Source organism: Notechis scutatus, chromosome 1 (genome assembly GCF_049901735.1).
Source record: "Notechis scutatus isolate UNSWTSFEM ecotype Mainland chromosome 1, rNotScu1.2, whole genome shotgun sequence".
NCBI lineage: Eukaryota > Metazoa > Chordata > Lepidosauria > Squamata > Elapidae > Notechis > Notechis scutatus.
Window position 1 is genome coordinate 12,380,860 of NC_142009.1, and position 17,050 is coordinate 12,397,909.

General features: G+C 42.5%; 1 protein-coding gene across 1 annotated transcript in view; it reads left to right on the forward strand.

Moving 5' to 3' along the window:
• Nucleotides 1-10,965, forward strand: part of KSR1 (kinase suppressor of ras 1) — a 153,575-nt gene extending 142,610 nt beyond the window's left edge. Inside the window, exons 18-20 of the mRNA XM_026680430.2 lie at nucleotides 2,500-2,635; nucleotides 4,627-4,760; nucleotides 10,597-10,965. Of these exons, the coding sequence (XP_026536215.2) occupies nucleotides 2,500-2,635; nucleotides 4,627-4,760; nucleotides 10,597-10,675 (349 nt within the window). The 3' untranslated portion in view covers nucleotides 10,676-10,965. The remainder of the gene's footprint in view (nucleotides 1-2,499; nucleotides 2,636-4,626; nucleotides 4,761-10,596) is intronic.
• Nucleotides 10,966-17,050: the final 6,085 nt, after the last annotated feature.

The window sequence follows — 17,050 nt, forward strand, 5'->3', positions numbered from 1 at the left end:
TCATAGTTATGACCTTTGCAGCATCGCCAGGGTCACATGTTCAGAAATTCAGATGCTTGCCAAATGGTTCGTGTTTATGACCGTTGCAGTGTCCCAGAGTTATGTGATCACCTTTTGCAACTTAACAATTTGCCATTCACTTAACAACCGGGTTACTATCCTATCAACTGCAGTGATTCACTTAACAACTGTGGCAAGAAAAGTCATAAAATGGGGCAAAATTCACTTAACAAATGTTTCACCGAACAGAAATTTTGGGTTCCATTACGGTCATAAGTCAAGGACTACCTGTACAGCCATCTTCTCTAACTTAAGAGGTTTTTTTTTAATTTGTATAGTTTGTCACACAGTCAGCCAGATGTTCAGACCGCATTGGCATTTTTGTCTACCTCTTATTATTAACTTAAATTATTAAGAGTTGTCTTAATGTTTTATACCAATAATCCTCAATTTACAATGGTTCACTTAATGACCATTCAAAGTTACAATGGCACTGAAAAAAGTGACTTATGACTGTTTTTCACAGTTACGACCATTGCAGCATCCCCATAGTCACGTAATCAAAATTCGGACTATTGCAGCAAATGACTCATATTTATGACGGTTGCAGTGTCCTGGAGGTCATGGGATCCCCTTTTGCAACCTTCTGATTAGCATAGTCAATGGGGAAGCCAGATTCACTGAACAACAATGTGATAAACTTAACAACTGCAGTTATTTGGTTAACAATTGTGGCAAGAAAGGTCGTAAAATGGGGCAAAACTCACTTAATAACTGTCTCACTTAGCGACATAACTCTTTGGTTCCATTGTGGTTGCAAGTTGAGGACTACCTGTACTGCAGTTCACAGCATTGTTATGGTCCTTCACTGAATTAGATGTGGGTTTACAACCCAAGAATTTGAGACTGGAAGGGGTGCATTTCAAAAGCAAAATGTTTAAGTATCAGGATGCCAAATATAGGAGGTCTATATGTTGGAAAACTCCAAGGGCAATGTGTCAAAAACATGTCAATTATGCTTTGTCCCAAACATACGTGTTTTACGTTGACACTACGTTTGTGTGCCATGCTTAATTAAGCTAGTGAAACCTGGCAGCTTCATTTGTGCATTTTCTATTTGTTAAAATGTGTTATGATAATCTAGACCAGGGGTGTCCAACCTTGGCAACTTTAAGACTTGTGGACTTCAACTCCCAGAATTCCTCAGCCAGCATTGAAGTCCACAAGTCTTAAAGTTGCCAAGGTTGGACACCCCTGATCTAGACTGTGGGATTTTCAGTGGTACCTCGATACTCATTTTTAATTGGTTCTGGGAAGCCCAACGAGTACCAAAAACGATGAGTGCCAAACAATTTTTTCCGATAAGGAATAATGTAGTGAGTTGAAAGGCAGCCAACACTGAGAAGTTCTAACTTGTGCGTTGAATACCAAACAAACGATGAGTACTGGGACAAAATTTTTACCAAGTTTGATGAGTTTCAAAGCAGTTGAGTATCAGATACCACTGTATATAGTTAATAGTTCAGGATGTTGTGCAACCCTAGAATATGGAGTTAATTCAGGAACAGAATTAAGCACGTTGGACAATTCCCTTGCCCAGAGGCTAGACAGGGGTGTGGTTTGCTTCCTGGTGTATGCAGGTTTTGTGGTAAGTGGTAGCCACTTTATGAAAACGCCAAGAGCACGTTGTCACAATACTGGTTTCCAAGTTTCCTTCCAGCTATTGAAACAATACTCCCGATGGAATGTTTTGGTTTGCAACACCCAACAACACCAGCCAGCATGACATTGTTGGAAAGCAGGCAGAAAAGCAGTGTTTTGCAAGAGCTTGTGTCACTTTCAGGATTCTGTCAGCCCCAGAATTTAAAAAGATAAAATTCACCCAGGTTGGCCTGGCATTTGATTTATTTAAACCCTACCTTTTATCCAGATGTTCAAGTGGCAAACACAGTGTTCACTCCTATCTTCCAGCTAGAACGTGCTGCTTCATGTGGCAGTCTGTTCCACTGGCTGATTTTAAAGGAGCTTGAATGAATGAATGAGGGAATGAGTGAGTGAATGAATGAATGAATGAATGAGGGAGTGAATGAAAGAATGAGGGAGTGAATGGGGGAGTGAATGAGCGTATGAGTGAGTGAGTGAATGAATGAATGAGTGAATGAATGAATGAGGGAGTGCATGAATGAATGAATGAGTGAGTGAATGAATGAATGAAAGAATGAGGGAGTGAATGGGGGAGTGAATGAATGCATGAGGGAGTGAATCGTGAGTGAGTGAATGAATGAATGAATGAGGGAGTGCATGAATGAGGGAATGAATGAATGAATGAATAAATGAAAGAATGAGGGAGTGAATGAATGAATAAATGAAAGAATGGGGGAGTGAATGAATGAATGAGTGCATGAGGGAGTGAATGAATGAATGAATGAATGAATGCTTATTTGGTGACATGACTATCAACATTGCAGACTTTCACCATGGAATTGCTTTGTTTCTCAGGACCGTGTGGTACGAGCTCCAGGCCAGAGAATGGCCCTTTCAGAGCCAGCCAGCAGAGGCCTTGATTTGGCAGATCGGAAGTGGTGAAGGAATGAAGCACGTCCTGCAAGCAAGTAGCCTGGGGAAAGAAGTTGGGGTAAGTAGATACGGGCTCTGCCCTCCTGGCCAAACCTCAACGCCATGGAGTCCCAGAGTTGGATCCAGGAAGTTTGGAACGAGGTCCTGCCTGGGGCAACAGAGAGGAAGAATACACTTCCCACTCACATATTGTGCCTTTGTCTCATTGATCAGATGGGGCTTGAATTTAACTTCTCAGTCCTCCCCAGGAGCCTTTCCTTGGGCACCCAAGCATGCGTCCTTTTTATTAATTTGGTTTACATCTCACTATTCATTTAAGAGCCCAAGGTGGCACACATTGTATTCTATCCTCTTTAAAATAATTAGCAATACAGGTAGTCCTCAATGAAATGATTAGTCATTTAGCAACCAGGGGAAGTTACAACAGACCCCTCCCCCAAAGTATTTATGACCCAGTTTCGGAGTTCCAACAGTGGCACTCCCCCCCCCCCATAGTCACATGACTTACATTTCAGGTGCTTGGCAACTGGCTCGCCATTATGATCAGTTGCCATATTCTGCAGTCATGTGATGCGATTAAGACTTTTTTTTTTTTTGCTAGACAGGCTGGTTTCAGGCAAAAAAAAAAAAAAATCTCATCGGAATGCATTGACTTGCTTAATGACTGCCATGTTCACTTAACCATTGTGTTTGTTTTACAATTGCCGTACTCACTTAATGGCTGCTGCTGCTGCAAAAAAACACTAAATTCAGACCAGTCATGTAGGTGCCTCAATTTCAGATATTTCTCTCTCTGGGCACACTGAAAATATATCTGGCGAACAAAACTCCGTATTGGTGACAGGAAGGGCCTCCGGCCAGTACAACACTCTGCTAGCTCCATTCAATTGCCCAGATTCCACCCTGCAAGGGATAACGGGGTCGTTAAAAGAAGATGATGATGTAGGTGCCTCAATTTACAACCATCATGACTTACAACAAAAATTCCAGATTCTGTAAGTTGAGGACTAGCCTCATAGGCTCTCCTTTTTCATCCTGCCCAGTTTCCCAGGATAGTGACTTCCCCTGCCTGATACCTGAACCTCCCCTTCCCCTTGGGTGGGCTCATGTCAATTTACTATCCAACTGCAGCAGTTGACAGATTATACAGGAGATGCAAGAAGAAATACAGTATGCTTGGTTCCTGTGCAATTGGGGGCCCTGTTTTCTGTATCCAATTAATAACAGAATGGCAGAGTTGGAAGGGACCTTGGAGGTTTTCTAGTCCAACCCTCTGCTCAAGCAGGATCCCTATACTACGGGTGTCAAACTCAAGGCCCGGAGGCCAGATCCAGCCCACGGGGCGCTTAGATCTGGCCCACGGGGCCACACTGGAAACACCAAGGGACTCATGGCGCCTCTGTCAGCTCAACATCACTCACAACCCTCCCAAACTCCGTTTTTGGCTGTGACGGCCTCCCGCAGCGCTCTGCCAGCAAAAATGGAGCTCGAGAGGGCTGTGTTCCCAAGCTCCGTTTTCACAGGAGGCCATCGCAGCCAAAAACGGAGTTTGGGAGGGGTGCCCCAACACAAGTGATGTCAAGCTGGCCACGCCCACCCTGGCCACACCCACCCAGCCCCCAAGATCAAACAGAACCCGGAGGCGGCCCTCAATGAAATCGAGTTTGCCCTGTACCATTCCGGAGAAGTGGCTGTCCAGTGTCTTCTTAATGAACGCCTGTATTTATAGACGCGATAGAGCCAGAGATCTGCAGCTAAGTCCAATCTGTAAATCTCAAGGTCTAACGTATGGCTTTACAGCTCCTTCCAAGTCAGGCTGGTTAAAAGCAGCTCTTAGAAGTCGCCATCTTCAAACTGGCCATTCGGACTACATTGCCACACAGGATTACAGATGTTGTAGTGCCATTTATTGGTGCAGCTTGCAAGTTAACCCAGGCTATGTTTTAAACCTTGTACAGTTTTGGGCTCTTCCTAATCAAATGTCTTTCTTTTCCAAAAATGCTGTGGGTTAATTATTTTTTTTAAAAAAGATTGATTGTCGTCTTGTAGGAAATCCTCTCGGCGTGTTGGGCTTTTGATGTGGCTGAACGGCCCAACTTCACCCTCTTGATGGAAATGCTTGAAAAATTGCCAAAGCTTAACCGGAGGCTCTCTCACCCGGGACACTTCTGGAAATCAGCAGAGTACGTACTCTCTCTCCTTGTCTCGCCTATTTCCAAGAATTGCATTTTGTTAGGCCTTTGATTGATGAACAAATGAGACATGGTCCTAGGGAGGCAGGTTTGACAGACACCTCCATATTTATTGTAACCTATTAATAGGGAAGGCTTGTGTGTGTTTCCCAAATAAAGTGGCTATTTAATAAAGTGGGACTTCTTTAAACAAATCATAATACCATCCAATATTAAATCTGCCTCCTCTGTCTCCTCCTCCCAAACACTTTTTCTTTCACTTTCATTTGTTTTCACTGTGGGTGTGAGTGTGCCAAGATGGAGTTTTCCAAGGAGTCTTGTGCCATTTAAAAAGTATTTTTTTTGATACCTGAAGCTAGCTGGCTGAATGGTTGGCAGGCAGGCAGGAAGCAAGGGAGAGGGAGACAGGAGGAAGAACATGGGAGAAGGAAGGAAGGGAGAGAGAGAGAGAGAAAGAGAAAGAGAGAAGAAAGGATGGAGAGAGAGAGAGAGAGAGATAAAAAGAGAGAAGGAGGGTTGGAGAGAGAGAGCAAAAGAGACAGAGAAGGAAGGAGGGAAGGGAAGGAGAGAGAAAAAAGAGAAGAAAGGAAGGACTTCTAAGAAGGGAGGAAGGCTGTCAGACTAGGGAATTCTGGGAGTTGAAGTCCATGTATTGTAAAGTTGCCAAGATTGGGAAACACTGCCTAACAGAGCTTCAACTGCCATCTTGACTTTTGAGATCACCTCATAGACATCCCTGAAGCCTAGACAAGCCCTCCTAGCCAAAATGCAACCAGCCGTATCCGTCTTACAGATAGTCCTCGATCTACCACCATTTGTTTAGTAACTGTTCAAAGTTACAATGACACTGAAAAAAAGTGACAATCAGTCCTCTCGCTTACAACCGTTGTTACAACCTCGGTACTTGGCGTTAATTGCTTCTGGAAGTTGTGATGAATACTAAAAAGGAGGAATTCCAAACAAACCACATGACTTTACTCTGTAATCCTTTGTTTTGGCCGGGAAGAACTTTCTGTCTGTCTGTTTTCCATGGCCTTTCCAGCATGGCCAATTTCCTGTCTGTTCTCCGCAGTCATCCCCCTATCGTAGCACGTCGAGTACTAAACAAACACCGAGTAGTGGGACAACATTTTCACTTTAAAATGCATTGAGTACCAAATTCAATGAGCTTTGAAACAATCAAGTACCAAGGTATCACTGTATATGGCTTCTTCATATGTTACATGAATCTAGCTGTACTGTTTTACAAACCACAGTTTCTGGTTCTGGATACTGCCAAGTTTAGGTTATTCATCAAACCCTAGTCTATGAAGTGAACCTAACCATTGATCTCTAGTTAAGGATCTTCTCTACCCCCTTGAGGGTTCAGAGATAGTGTGAATATCTAAGAGGCATGGAATTGCAGGTAGTCCTTGACTTATGACCAGTCCCTTAATAATGAACCTCTCCTCAGTTACTTACACGTTTTTGGCATTCTGCAACCACCCCACATTTATGACCATTTGCAGTGTCCCAAGTCACATCACCCCAATTTACAATGTTTTGTCAAAAAACTGGGCTTTATTTCTGATTTCCAACAAAAACTGCCCAGTGCAGACAATAAGTTCATTTAATGACTGTGGCATATGCTTTACAACCACGGTGATCCACTTCATGACCGCAGCAAAAAAAGTCACAAAAATCAGTCACTGTCACATGGTGACCCACTTAATGACGGACATATTTTATTATTGTAATTCTGGACTCATTTATGGTCATAAGGTGAGGACTATCCGTACTGTTTTTATTTTCAGGATCTTTTATAGAATCCTAAGATCTAATCATGCTAATCATGTCAGAAGAAACCTCAGAGGTCTTTTTTTCCCCCAAGAATGTTATTAATAATTTCATAAATGTATTAATTTCATGAGGTAAAAGTAAAATAAAGAGGAAAGGGGGAAAAGGAGAAAAAAAGGAGAAAGAGAAGTGTAGGGCAAAGAGGCAGAGAGAAAAAATGGCATTAGCTTTCAACCTTTTTCAGCCCCGTCAAACACAAAAGAAAATGGAACTTTGGAGTTCTTACCCAGAGCAAACAGAAAACAAAAAAACCCTCAGACCATCCAAGACCCCCCATTTCTGTGGGATCAGTTCAGTTGTCCAGAAGGTGCTTTTTTCATGAGGCAACTGGACTTTCTGGTTTTTCTTTGAAGGCGTTTCACTTCTCCTCCAAGAAGCTTCTTCAGTTCTGGATGGATGGTGGAGAATTCCAGTCAGAACCGAAGAAGCTTCTTGGAGGAGAAGCGAAACGTCTTCAAAGAAAAACCAGAAAGTGCAGTTGCCTCTTGAAAAAAAAGCACCTTTAGAGTAACCATGGCCTGGATATGATGGAGAATCTCCAGAGATGATCAGTTCAGTTACAAAAATGAGCTCTGAAGGGCCAAACACACAAATCTCCTTTTTTTCCCCTGTGCTCCTGACCTTCTAACCTTTTTGACCGTGAACTAACTCTCCTCCCTTTTTTGTGTGTCTTCCTTCTACTTTCTCTCTTACAGGTTGTAGCTCCTGGCACAATAGCTGAATTTCCTCTTGCATGAGCACTTGTGACTAATCCACCCAGCAGCTCGGACCTTGTGCACGCACCGTTTCTGTTTTTAACCCTTGAGTGCCCCCGATGCTGCTAACGGTTCCTTCTTCCGTCCCGCCTCTTTTCTTGGTGTGGGCTGCTCATGTGAAGTAACCTGTCTGTTAAGAACTCTTCGCTTCTCTATTAACACTGAACTTAGAGGAAATTTTTTCCACTTATCCAGGCCCCTTGGAGCAACTCACCTTGTCAGGTTCCCCCCATTTCCCTCCCCCCCAGTGCTTTCTCTGTCACACACACACACACACACACACACACATTCTCTCTCTCTCTCTCTGTACTCCTATCACCAGCCTGGTGTGCAAGGCGTAAGCAAACACAAAATGCAAAAACCTAACAGCATTGTGTGCTTGTCTTTTGTAGGCGAGTTTTAAAATAAAGACACGTTGAACTGTAGTGTGCATTTGACTTCCAGCAAGAGAGACATTAAAAAAAAACACTGGGTTGATTCTTCCATAACAGCTCCAGTGGGGCTAATTAGAAATGTATAAATTTTTATCCTACTCAGCCAGGGGATGAATTAAAACTGAGTCTTTAAAACAAAAAACAAAACCTGAACTGATGAGTAATTGTAACAAGTGCTGAGTTGGCTAATTTTTCATTGTGTCAAAAGTGGTATATCTTTGCATGTTTCAAAGGCAATGGCATCACTTCCATTGTCTTTTAGAATATTGTATACTTTTCCTGTTTATCACTTTAATGTATATTCTGCCTTTCTATAAATGGACGAAGCATTACTGCATGCTTGAAAAAGAAAGAAGGGGGGGGGAGAGAAATGCTTCCTTTTAAGATCGTGCTTTGTACATTATTATTATTTGTATTAAAAGCAAGAACATTTTAAAATGGCCGTCCGGTAGAAATGGGTACAGTAGTTTAATGAGGAATTTGAACACGAAGTCATTTTACTAATTTACAGTGTAGTTCTATTTATATTTGCATTGTCATTGGTGCTCTCTGAGCTTGGTTGTTTGCTTTCAGACATTTCGTGACCCGACTAGGTAACATAATCAGTGCTAGTGAGTGTGGGGTTTGCTCCCTTTTTATATACAATAGTTTGCCCTACCAGTGCAGGTTGGGATGTGATTTTCTTCTTGGTAGTTCCTTGATTAGACTATTGTTTTTTGCTTGATTGTTTGTGTGGTGTTAATCCTTGCTTATCTGGGTGTTGATTGCTTCTTTCTTACTGCTTTTATTGTCTCTTGAATGGTGTGTAAATGTGGTTTACTTCTATGTGTCTGTTGAGGGCTGAACAGGAAGCAAACCCCACACTCACTAGCCCTGATGATGTTACCTAGTTGGGTTATGAAATACCTGAAATTAACAAGCAAGTTCAAAGAGTACCAAGGACTCCACGGTTCAATTCTGAACTCCTGATTTATCCAAATGCATTTATGTCTGTTTTAAAATAAGCAAGAAATCATTACAGCCTAATTGTTTCAATGTTTCCAGTTTCACCTATGGCATTTTTCCTTTATGGAAATTTTATAGCAGAAAGCAAGGGAGAGATTATTTCTGTTTGGCTAATCAACTGCAGAAGGAATTAAATTGATGATAAGATGCCTTATGTCAACTCATAAAATATTTCTCTGGTCTTAAAGGGAGGGGGGAGTAGTGCAGCAGCTTGCAAAAGTGCATTCCATAAATGTTTTCAAAGATAGTAACCAAGTGACCAAGATTTCTGCCGGGCAAAATTCTAACTGGAGAGCATGATTGATGACTCTTGGCTATGGATGTGTCCCATTGGAGAATATGAATTACGATATACCCAGGCAATGCCGGCATGTCCCAATAAATCCTTTTTAAGTTTTGGAAGTTTGGCTCAAGACTCATGATTTAAATGGGGATAACTGCCAGAATCCTGACACCTTAGACTAGAGCATGGGAAACTCCAGCTCTTCCAATTCCAGCTTTTCTTCTGCAAAGGATCTCAAAAGGAAAGGCCTATAGTCTGATAGCTAGAAACAACCTGGGTTTCATTCTACTTAGGCTTTCAAACATCCAACTACATTTCTTCATAGATAATAGCGAGCAAAGCATCAGAAGAGAATTACCCAGCTAAATACAAAACCTTTCTCCGTGTTTATATTTAAATGTGGCCCATAAATAACATCCCTCACATTATTTCCTTTCATAGTACAACTAGTCCTTGACGTACAACTGTAAAGGAGCCTGGAATTTCCGTCATGATGGCCATAAGTTGTGGAACCTACAGGACCAAGCCACTTGTATAACATTTTATTTTGCCATGGCCATTAAGTGAACATGGCGGTTGTAAAGTGAACTCTGCTGTCATTAAGCAAATACTGCAGTCACTCGGTGAACCCATTGTCGGCAATGGGTACTTTTTGCTGGAAACCCCAAAAAAAACTCAAAACCAGCAAAAAAAAAGTTGTAAATGATGTGACTGAGGGGTCCTTGGTGCTCTCTGAATTTGTGTGTTTTCTTGCAGATGTTTCATTACCTAAACTAAGTAACATCATCAGTGCTAGTTGATGTTATCTAGTTTAGGTAATGAAACATCTGCAAGAAAACAAACAAGCTCAGAGAGCACCAAGGATCCCCTCAATTCAAGCCTGAGCTACAAATATTCTTCTTTAAGGATTATATGACTGTGGAACGTTGCAAATGGCCATTGATGCAGGCCAGTTGTTGAGTACCCAAAATGCAATCACCTGACTGGCAGGTGGAGGATGGCCATCAGATCTTTGAATCTGTCGTCACTTAGAATGGTCGCTGGGAAAGAGTTCACTTTATGACCATGGTGGCTCCTTAACGACCTTCCCCCAAAAGGTAATAAAATTGCAGCAGTAGATGATCTATTTTATGACTGTCACAATGGGTGATGGTAATTGGGAGGCTCAATTAAGGTTGTAAGTCCAAAAAGTGCCCCAAGAGTCACAAATACTCTAGAGTTGCCCTTCTTGTAGGACAGGGATATGAATGAGATTCTCTTAGCCTGGAAAATTATTTTTTTATGAGACAATGTAATGGGAGAAAGTCCCTAGTTGTTCAAAACATTTGAAGTGCGCACACATTTTCTATAGGAGAGCCTCAATGTATCTCCTTCTGTGTTGGAAATTGGAAACAATTAGAACCAGTTTGTTCACTGGCATTTCATTTTACAATAGAAATTAACATGCAACTGTTTTAATTTCCTTTCCTTCCTCTTCCCCCCCCCTCCCCAATTCTCCTCCTTTTCCCCTTCAGCCTTAACAGTAGCAAAATGGCTATTCGTTTTGAACGATTTGCTCTGGGAGATCTGGAATCCAGTAATCAAAAGATATAGCTTGCTGTGTTTTAATGATCCTTGGCTCCTGTTTTTCCCCCCCCTTCTGTGACATTCACACGCCTGGGGAAAAACTTGTCTGCGATCTTAAAATGGAAAATCCCAAAAGTTACAGAAGGAGAAGATGGCGAGACCTCATGCCGCCCTAGCAATATGGATGTTTGATGTGTTTGCTTAAGTCAGAGACTTCCTTTTTGAAATGTTTACATTTGAATGACTTTTTTTTTTCTGTGTGAATTAACGGTTAATAATAAACATGATAAAAAGGTGTCTTTTTTAAAAAACAACAACCCACCACCAAGCATTTTCACCAGGACTTTTCTTATTTCAAATTATTTGGGCACTATTTAAAGTGATTATAAAACTGGGTTTTGTTCGTAAAGAAGCAGAAGTTTAGAATGTTGCATTGAGAATGGGCCTTTTGTCAGCTGGAAGATTTTGACAGGCCTTGAGGGCAGCCTGGTAGTATATAAGCCATGGGTGGGGAACTATGGCCCTTTTATAGCTTGTGGACTTCAACTCCCAGAATTCCTGAGCCATGCTGGCTCGGGATTTCTGGGAGTTGAAGTTCACAAGCCATAAAAGGGCCGTAGTTCCCCACTTCTGATCTAAGCTGTCTGCAGGGCACTGTTTCACCATTCCCAACGAGCCTTCCAGCTTGAGGGAAGGCCTGGAAAATTGTGGGCCCCTTTTTCCAACCTTCCCTGCCTGGTTGCAGTTTGAAAGTGTTATATAATCCTGCTGGGTAGACAGGGCCACTGAGCCGGCATGTGCATCTCTGAAGCTGCCAAATTGAAAATGAGCATGAAATAAAATACATGCCATAATAAAGCCATCTCACCTGGAGAACTGAGATAGATTGCGGCTGTACCTCTGAAAATCGCCACCTTAACTTTTATCTTGAAGAATTCCCTCAGACTGTGTCTATGCTGGTGTCCAGGGGCATTCCAGTCATTTTTTTATTTTTTATTTTACAACAAACTGAAAGTGGCTTACTATCGATTTCCGGAATCTTGTTAAACCACCCAATCCCTTTCTTTGTGATCTGCATTCTAAGTTTCCTTTCAGATTGTGTAAATCCCCATTTATCCGATGCAGATTGGAAGCAGAGTTTCTCATATATGAGACAGCAGGAATGAAGTGGGGGTTAAGGTAATTGTGTGTGCATGTGTGTAGTTCTTGCACACTTCTACACAGCTCCCACCCTCTCCTAAGCAACAATTACTTAATATTATGGCATGAATAGAAAAACTTGGATGCTCTTGATGCTCTTTTGTTGACTCTAGATCCCATCATTCTGGCCTCTTGATAAGAGGGATAACACCCAGGTTAAATCCATGTTTTCCCTGTCCCCTTATGGAGGGATGTGGAAGCCCTGTGTATTCAGAACTGCCCTTTTTATGAACATAATAAATTAATAGTATTAACACAGTAGATTGCCTTTAGCTTAATCTGGACCCAGCTCTTAGGTTGTTGACACAATATTTTATTTTATTTCTCATTTCTGAAACGATCTTTGGATTTAACATTCAGAAACATAGAATGGAAATAATATAACTGGTATAAACATTCTTTTTCTATCTCTCTGATCAATGGAACATGGAGAATAAAAATTGGAGTGGCATTATGGATCCTGGGAAATGAGTGACTGGTGACATTATGTGCTCAGTCCACTTTTGACATATAAACACTCCACCTTGGCAACTTTAAGATGTGTGGACTTCAAACTCCCAGAAATCCCGAGCCAGCCATGGGAATTCTGGGAATTGAAGTCCACAAATCTTAAAGCTGCCCAGGTAAAGAAATAGTGACCTGAAGTTACAAGCCAACTGTCTCTGTCTGCCAGTTCCTTAAAAGGTTCCTTAAAAATTACAATTATTTTTTAATATGCCCGGAAGGAAAATTACAAAATACACAAAGAGAATTCATACAAGTTGTAATTATTATAATAAACACTTAATAAAGTTAAGTTTATTTCTTGTTATGTCCTTGCTCCACCAAATTCCTGTGTCCTGGCTCATGTGGCAGCCGAAACTCTGTCCCCCGCACCCTCTAATCTCTACTTTTACTCTCTGTTTACACTTATATATCCAGATGCATCTTGCCAGCAAGTAAGATAATGACTCACGTTTCCCCCTCATCTAAGATAAAAGGAATATTTCACAGGAACACATATACAAACACAAAACAAGAAAAAAAACTGTGCTATCATGTGTTAATTACTCTTTATGCTGATTGTAAGAAAATGAATTAGCACTGTGAGATTGTGAGGTTATGTCTTTCTGGTTCTTTTTAAAGGGAAGCACATCTGTACATCAAGAGTCTCCCTAAGTCACAATTTAAACCCTGTACGTAAACTTTTAAGTCTGTAATATGGGAGAAAATTTACTTTTTCTTCTAAATGTAAACTTTGTACAGTAAATACACACACCTATATATAAATATATATAAATATATAAATATTTTCTATCAACTCAGTTTGTCTTCTGAAATGGCTATTAATTTAATTTAAAAATGGTTAGTATTAACAAAGAAGGAGTTCTGTATTGTTTTTTTCAGCTGTTGAGAGGGAAAAAAAAGTCTGAAAAAGAACGTTCTATGCTAATGAAATTCTGAATATTTTAGAGTTTCTTTAAGTGAATAAAATTTTGCTCTGGATGAAACACCTGGTGTGATGACATGTTTTACAAAAATAATGCTGACTATTGATGTGGCTTTGGGATGTAAGTAAATATAACTTGGGTTAAGATAACTATAGTTGGGAATTGGGGATTCTGTAGAAAACATCAGATGTTTTCATCAATTCCTGAAAAAGGAGCTGCTATCTTTTTCTTATCTCATGCAAAAATACTAAATTTTTAGAGCTTTGACCGGGGGGAATCCAGGGAGGCATAGAGGGCAAATGACACGTGTTTTGTGATATCACAGGTGAAATAACACAACGTCTGTCTTCACAGCCAACCTTATGTTGCAAATGATACAATCCCATGGAAGTTATCTTGATACACATATCATTGTTAGACACCATTGTATGGATATTTCTGGATAGGCGCCGTAGCGGCGCAGTGGTTAGAATGCAGTATTGCAGGCTGATTCTGCCGATTGCCAGGAGTTCGATCCTCACTGGTTCAAGGTTGACTCAGCCTTCCATCCTTCCGAGGTTGGTAAAATGAGGACCCAGATTGTTGCAGACTCTGTAAACCACTTAGAGAATGCTGTAAAACACTATGAAGCAGTCGTATGTCTACATGCTATTGCTATTACTATATCTACAAACCTAAATACAGAAATGGCCCAGGAGAGACATTGGTATACTTAGACTTCCAAACCCTTAAAAATAATCCTTTGGCAAACATTTCTGAATGAACTGAACAGTTGTAGCATGAAACAGGACAACTAAAGTGTATCTTATACCAGTAGTAGAATTCAAAAAGTTTTACTACTCGTTCTGTGGGTGTGACTTGGTGGGTGTGGCGTGGCTTGGTGGGCGTGGCAGGGGAAGGTTACTGCAAAATCCCCATTCCCTCCTCAACCCACTAACCTGATTTCCAGCTCCATTCTCCTGTGCAGGGCAACAAAAGAAGACCCAGCCAATCAGCTGAGACTTGGGAGGCGGAGAATAGATGCGGGCGGAGCCAGTCAGAGGTGGTATTTGCCGTTTCTCCGAACTACTCAAACTTTCCACTACCGGTTCTCCAGAACTGATCAGAACCTGCTGAATACCACCTCTGCCTTATACTAAAGCGATCTTTGTAGTTCCTGGGGAGGCCTTTCAAAGTGGACAAGGACAAAATTGTTAGTCCTTTTTTACATGCTTATAGGTCTTACACATAAGATATGATCCATTTGTCTCCTTAAAACTTCATAGACTCCCCAAAGGATCTGGCATCTATCTGGTATATGGACACAGAACTGATAGGGGTTAATGCATTCCTAAGCTATGAAGACAGAGCCTTCCAGGAATAGGGAACTAATGGAGGAGGAAGAGAAAATAAAATAAAAAAAATCGACAAGTTTTACATAGCTAAGGTTGAGAAACATAGGCCCAGAGACTTGTGACAAATATAAGGCAAAGGGTACCCAAGTCCTGAAGGCCAGCATGGCTAGTTTGCAAAGTCATCACCATACCAGCCTGCCTCCAACCTGAAATTGTATGCTCAGGTAGTTCTCGATGTACAAGCACAACTGGGACCAGAATTTCCATCGCTAATCAAGGCAATTGCCTATGGTAAATCTCAATCATCCAAAAGGCAACTGGACTTTCTTGGCTGTTTCCTTGAAGACATTTTGCTTCTCATCCAAGAAGCTTCTTCCGTTCTGAAGAACACTTGGGACAATCAAGGCAATTGTTTAAGTGAGTCAGGCCCAATTCTGTCAGGCTTATTAAGCAAACCCCTGCAGCTGTTAAGTGAAACAGGCAATCATTAAAGGTGTGGGAAGCTACCCCCTGACAGAGGAATGAAATGTTTTGAGAAATATTTAAAAAGGCATGATAAAATATTTCCCCTTGAAGAGAAATAAAAATCTTATGGGAGACAGAAACTCAGACCGTCAGCTCCCTGCCACCCCCGAGCAGATACTGAGCTGGGGCAGCTTTAGAAATGCAGATTTGGTCATCCATTACTGCCTGCAGCAAGGTCTGAACAAAGGTAGAATTAGCCCTCAGCCACAATAGGAATTGCCCAACAAGCCCCTTCATGGCATCAGCAGACCAAGCTTCAACCAAGCTTGGCTCAGACAACCTACAGAGCCAGCTATGACCCCTACAGTAGCCAATAGAATACATGTCCTTGCACAGGAACAGGAAGCTCAAGTTCAAAGCCCAAGAGAAGGTATAAATACCCCCACACTCTCAACTCTATGTGGCACCACCCATATGCTTCTGCTTCATTAAACCATCTTTCCAATCAGCCTCCATGTTTCCAGTGTCTTTCTCCCGGCTTGGAACTGGACCAGATGAATATTTCTTCAAACCAGGGAATCTGGCTTCCCCCGTTGACTCTGTTGGTTGGAAGCTGTCTGGGAAAGTCATAAACGGCAATCGCATGATTTGCAACTGTCGCAAATACATGCCGGTTGCCAAGCACCCAAATTTTGATCATGTTACTGTGGGAATGCTGCAATAGTCGTTAAGTGTCAAGGTCAGTCAGTCATATATCACTTTTTTCAGTGCTTCGTAACTTTGAACAGTTGCTAAACTGTTGTAAGATGAGGACTACCTTTAACGTGTCCTGGTGCCCCTTCTTCCCCTGTGTTTGAAGTCTGGGCTTCCTTTCTGGGTACATTCTGGTCCCAATGCTTGTAAGAACATTGATGTGCCTAGCTTTGCTGATAGGTAGGCCATAGCTATGTAGCCCCTAGCCCAGAGGTGGCATTCAGCAGGTTCTGACCTGTTCTGGAGAACCGGTAGCAGACATTTTGAATAGTTCAGAGAACCTGGCCCCGCCCCCCATCTACTCTCTGCCTCCCGAGTCACAGCTGATCGGCTGGGTCTTCTTTGGTTGCCCTGCACAGGAGAACGGAGCTGGAAAGCAGGTTAGTGGAGTGGAGAGGGAATGGGATTTTGCAGTAACCTTCCCCCAGGAGTGGGGTGGGAATGGAGATTTTACAGTATCTTTCCCCTGCCACCGCCACCACGCTCACAGAACCGGTAGTAAAAACAATTTGAATCCCACCACTGCCCCAGCCGACAATAGCCATTTTAAAAAGGTGGTTTCCCTATTGCTATTCTGGGGATACAGCTAGTTGAAAAAAAGAAAGAAATACCACTGCTATGCTTTCAAAACTGAAGTGGTGTAGGGTTCCCCCCACCAAAAGGGGGGACCAAAAAACGGCCCCCCCCCCCCCCCCCCACCCCCCCCCCCCCCCGGCGGGCCCCCCCCCCCCCCGGGGGGGGGGGGGGCCCAGGGGAAAAGGGGGGCCCGGGGGCGGGGCGCCGGGGGCGGCCCCCCCCAAGCCCCCCCCCCCCCCAAAACCAAACCCCAAAGGCGGGCCCCGCCCCCCCCCCCCCCCCCCCCCCCCGCCCCCCCCCCCCCCCAAAAAAAAGGGGGAAACCCCCCCCCCCACCCCCCCCACCCCTGTGTGCTGGGTTTCCTGCCTAAGCAGGGGGTTGGACTAGAACACCTCCAAGGTCCCTTCCAACTCTGTTATTCTATTCTATTCTACTATTGTTAAGAATTTAGCCCAAATCTGTTCTGAACAATATGGTAGGCTTGGCACACAGTGCCATTTTATTCCAGCAAAAAGAAAAAGACCTTTTCCCCCCCAGTTTACACTAATTTTAAACTATTAAGCTGCTGCATCCAAAACTGTAGAGACGGGGAAATCATTTGGAAGAATAAACTTTTAACTTTGGGTCACATGCCATTTCATTTG